At 41.0% G+C, this 5,296-nt stretch overlaps 1 protein-coding gene across 1 annotated transcript; it reads right to left on the bottom strand.

The window, feature by feature from the left end:
- Positions 1 to 774: 774 nt before the first annotated feature.
- LOC119287846 (cysteine-rich receptor-like protein kinase 6) lies at positions 775 to 3,798 on the bottom strand. The gene has a single exon (XM_037567477.1). It carries the CDS (start codon positions 3,552 to 3,554, stop codon positions 2,685 to 2,687), a length of 870 nt encoding a protein of 289 aa, XP_037423374.1. The 5' UTR covers positions 3,555 to 3,798; the 3' UTR covers positions 775 to 2,684.
- Between the last annotated feature and the right edge of the window lie 1,498 nt (positions 3,799 to 5,296).

The raw sequence follows: 5,296 nt of genomic DNA, 5'->3' as shown, positions 1-5,296 counted from the left end.
AGGTCCAGGCAGGGCCATAATTTCGCTGCTTAACATCGCAGCCACACCCGTTGTGGTGGGTCTGTCAACCGCATTCTCTTGCACACAGAGCAGTGCGATGTTGATGCACCTCATCGTCTCTAACACATCAGACTCTGAAACTATTGATTCATCGACGAACTCAAGCCATCTTTCCTCTTTCCACAACTTCCATGCCTTGCAGGAGTTTAGATACATATATTAAATATAGGTCATTAGATAAACAAAGCGAATTTACATATTAGATACAAGAAAATACTTACATATCCAAGAAGGTTGAAGAAGTCCCCAAATTGATGAAAACATGAGTTCCTTTTTCCATGGATGATCTCAAGAATTAGCACACCAAAGCTGAATACATCAGATTTGATCGAGAAGAGACCCTCCGAAGCATACTCGGGAGCCATGTACCCACTGAAAATATAGGGGGGAAATAAACTTCTATTTCAGCTTTTTGTATATGGCTGACTTGTGCAGGATGGACTAATTTGTAAGAAGAGCTTACTATGTCCCAGCAATCCTTTTTGTGTTCCCTTCGGTATCATTTGAGCTGAATATTTTTGCAAGCCCAAAATCTGATATTTTAGGATTCATTTCACCGTCCAAAAGAATGTTGCTTGCTTTAAGATCTCTATGTATGACCCGTAACCGAGAGTGCTTATGCAAATATAGAAGTCCTTGTGCTATCCCTTCGATAATCGCTTTTCTTTTGTTCCATTCCAATAAAGCCTTTTTAGTTTCATCTGCACACAAGTTAATGATATATGTATATTAGATGGGGAGGAAGGTTCTGGGGATAATTTTAGCAGATAGAGTTAACCCATAATCTGTAACAGAAAACTACAAGGAGTAATACCAAAGATAAAGAAATCCAAGCTTTTATTTGCCAAATATTCATAGATTAATATTTTCTCTTCTCCTTGAGAGCAACATCCCAATAGCCTAACCAAATTTGTGTGCTGGAGCTTGGCTATGAGTTGGACTTCATTTTTAAACTCTGTGAAACCCTGCCCAGACTGCGAAGCTAGTCTCTTAATTGCTATTTCCAAACCTCCAGGAAGCTGGCCCTGTGGAGGTTTAAAAGAGCTTGATCAGTGATATCATCTTGCGAAATAGAAGCGGTTTACTCATCTTCTGATCAGTAACCCCCCATGCTTGTGAGTAAAATTAAAGCTACATGTATAAAATCCACTAGGTCGTACAAATTAGCTATCGATGCAAACTAGGTTCGATTTTTGTTCTCTTTGTGTACATGGATAAATGTGTTCTTTTACCTTGTATACTGGGCCAAAGCCACCTTGCCCCAATTTATTTTCATCTGAGAAGTTACTCGTAGCATCTGATAGTTGTGAAAAGTTAAAAAGCTTGAGCTCTGAACTCCTCCCTATCCCCCAGACTAACTCTTCATCTTCCTGAGAGCTCACTTTACCAAAATTCGAAAATCAGAGTTTATGTAATCCTTTCAGGTAAGCGAATATATATGAATCTAAACAGCCTAAGAAATTTGTGAGTACAGCAACATTTCCATAACTAACCTTTAATGTTCCTTTTGACTGGTTTAAACCATACGATGAAGCACAAAAATGATGCTAGTAGAAGCATAGCAGTGGTAATGATCCATACCTTTATTATATGCCCTAAAACGAAAGATTTCACACAAACATAGGTGGTTAGTTGATTAGACAAATCAACCAATGTAACTACACAATAAACTTTGGTATTTATGTTTTGAGGAATATCCTAACATATTATAATCTCTTGCTGCAAAAGTTCACTTTTCAACCTTAAGATCTGAAACCAGTTGTTTTTAACCTTGAAAGATTGAATCTGTTCACTGTAGCCCTTTGGCCCTATCCCAAGCGGTTTTGAGCTGATTTGGATGACATGTGGTAGACATGTAGCATCACTTCTGCACGGCAGCCCTTTGCCATGTTTGCAGCTTAAGTGAAGAGAAAAGAAAAACCGAAACATTTCCAAAAAAAATGCAAAAAACCAAGGAAAACAGAAAACAGAAGAGATGGGAATTTACGTATAGAGGTACAACACGTGTCTTCTGAGACAGCTAAAACAACTTGGAACAGGGCCAATGGGGTAAACTGAACGGATTCAACAGTTCAAGGTTGAGCACAACCGGTTTTGGATGTTAAGGGAAATACAAATTTTTGTAATAGTTTAGTGTTGAAAAATGGACATTTTCTGTATGTTATTAAGAATATTTAAACATATAATATAGTCTAAGGCTGCATCGCAAGCATGGTTGTTGAATTAAAGCGTTGATCAAAGGGTAGCAGTCACCCCACCCAGGTGAATTAATTATGTCTTTCAGAATCATCAAAATTGATTTGCGGTCATTAGATCTAGAGACTTAGATCTATATTGAAAGGTGCTCTGTACCCATAACCCCGCTCATTGTTCCAGCACAAATCTACTCGTCAGCTGGGTTCCCATCAGACTCAAGCATCGAGTTAAATGAAGTTTTGGAATAGCTAGTCAGTCTAATGATGCTTGAGTCTGATGGGCACCAAGTTTGTATTCATAAGGATGCTGCAGTATAGTCAATTTCTGTGTCATAAAGATGTGATAGGATCTCATAATATGAATACAAACAGATATAAAATATGGGGAAAGTGCCCTTTAGAAGAAGGAAAAAGGAAGACAGACTAGTTTTAGGGAAAGAAATAACATATTGTCTTACTCTTATCTTTCTGCCTTGGAACACCAACCGGCCCTGGCGCCGGCATGTTTGTTGTTGGATCTACAACATCTGACCAGCCGGTCTTCTTCGTGGGCTGGTCATTGTAGAACTGATACGTGCTGTACCTAAAATTGCACCACACACCAGCAATCCATTCACCATGTTGCTCGTGGAAGGAACCCCTTGCTACGCTCCTGATATTGTCGAGGCAATCCCAGCAGTCATTCGGTCGTAGGTCCAGGTTGCACTGCGCCATAGAGTAGAGCAGCGGGAGTCCGTGGGAGACATCCAGGCGGCCGGTGGCATACATCATTGTAGAGTTGTAGGCTGCCTGTTTGGCTGTCTCTTGGAGCAGCACCTTGATGTTGCCATCAATGGTGGCGTCGGTGAAGTTGGCGATCCCAGAGAACTGATTGCTGGCATCTGTAGTGTCCTTAAGAATCAGCAACCTGCGTAGCACCAAACTGGAGTTGTAGACAAGGTCCTCGGTGGAGACGTGGACGATGCAGTCCCAATACAAGAAATGCATGTCCATTTGCGATCCGCAGAGCCGCCAAGCATCATGGAACGCGGTGGTGATGCAGCTGGAGCATGCAGATGCTGTGGCGTCGCCGGGGCACTGTGTGACACCATAAATTCGGTCTTGGTCGGTTCCGACGAAGCCCTTGGCCTGTATGGTTCTTGTCGATGAGGCATTCGTGGATAGCACAGTAGATAGGAGCTCAAGGTTAGCTTGGTAGGTGCTATTATAGGGGACGCTGGTGTAGCAGATCTGATCCAGTGGATCGCCGGCGGCGATGAATGGCTCGAAGCCGAGAATGAGCAGTAAGACGATGAACATGGCTAACCAAAAGGTTATTCAGCCCAACCTCTGTAGCAGCTCCTTATTATCAGCATCATTTGGGAAACTTTTCCAGCTTATGGTTTGACTGCTTACTTGATTAGTGATTAATGATAACATCAGCCTGCAGGCCGTGCACGTAGAATACAATGATGCTGCCGTCCAGGCATCATCGGTATGTGTAATCAAAATTAGTTGGAATACAAGTGATGCCAGGCAAGTGGAGTACACAATGTAGATGTAGAAGAAGGAACAAATCCAGTTTCAGTGTTTCAGTCAAAGGAGAAGAGGTCTTCTTATTGCGACCTTGAACGAGCAGCGAAGTCGAAGATGATTCTGTTGCGACTGTTTGGTAAGCTGTGGGCTATCTGTTAGAAGCTGGATCCAGAAATATTGTTTCTTATACGGAACCGGTTTGAAAATTATGTAAGCTCCTTTCATGCTGGTATTTGTCATGACATTGAAGATCTCAAGTATGTAAACTTGGTTGGAATATTTTTTATTATGTAATGTTGTTTGTAAACCAAGTTCGATATCTCGACAGTTTGTTAACTAAGTTTCAACGGGTATCTTTTTTTTTTGGAGAGCATCATTTGTTGTTCATTGGTTGGTTGGTAGGTTGGTTGGTTTCTACTGAACTCTGTGGATGGACCTGAAACAATGATGCTGTGGGTGGGTTTTTTAGAGAGGCTGAGCCCATCGGCAAAAGTGACACAAAATGAGGTGTTGGTCGAAGCTGAAAGCTGAAAGTAGAAGTGCAATGTGGCTTGTTGTCGGCTTTCATAACATCAAAATCCTAATGCTATTTTTGAATGGGCCTGATGCCATTCCACATGGCCAGTATGGCCTGTTCTTTTTTTCTGCACAATACCTGTACAGAAGCAGGTAACCAAATAGTTGGAATGCATAAATATCTGATACAAATACAGCGAACTGAGCAAAATGCTCATGCAGAAGTACTAATTCGGAAGAAAGAAAACAACAACAACTCTACATAAATATCTGATACTAATTCCGAACAAGTTTGCAAAACAATCTCAGAAAAAACCTATGTTAAAGGCAGTTTTTTCTAAAAAATACTTAATGTTTTTTCGTTGAGGAATCACACATTTTGGATACGGCTGCAGAACACAACAGAAAGCTATAAGTTCCCCAAGACTGGTGCCAGATCCGTTTGGCGTGTACTAATTGGCTTGAGAATATGCATAACACTGTTCCTAGCTGGCTCATATGAATATATTCGTTTGGCGTGTAGTTCTATATTTGGCTAGACCATGTGAACCATGTCGTTCCCTAGCTTACAAATACAACATTGTCTGATGTGTACTATTTGGCTTGAGAATGTGCACCATGCGGTTTCCTAGCTGTTTCTTACGAATATATTGGTTTGGCGAGTACTATTTGGCTTAAGAATGTAGACTATGCGGTTTCCTATCTAGCTTGTACGAATATATTGATTTTGTGTGAACTCTTTGGCTTGAGAATGTGCACCATGTGGTTCTCTAGCTCGCTCAATATATTGGTTTGGTGTGTATATTTGGCTTGAGAATGTGTATTAAGTGGTTCCCTGGGTCTTACGGATATATTGGTTTAGCTTGTACCCTTTGGCTTAGAATTGAGAATGTGTACCATACTACCATACGGCTCTAACTGACTCGTACCAATATAATGATATGCTATTTGCTTGAGAATGTGCATCACCCAGTTCCCTAGCTGGCTCGTATGGATATTTGTTAGCTTAT

This window comes from Triticum dicoccoides, chromosome 4A (genome assembly GCF_002162155.2).
Source record: "Triticum dicoccoides isolate Atlit2015 ecotype Zavitan chromosome 4A, WEW_v2.0, whole genome shotgun sequence".
Classification (NCBI taxonomy): domain Eukaryota; kingdom Viridiplantae; phylum Streptophyta; class Magnoliopsida; order Poales; family Poaceae; genus Triticum; species Triticum dicoccoides.
Note: the sequence above shows the minus strand (reverse complement) of the source record. Positions and strands in the feature narration are given on the sequence as shown.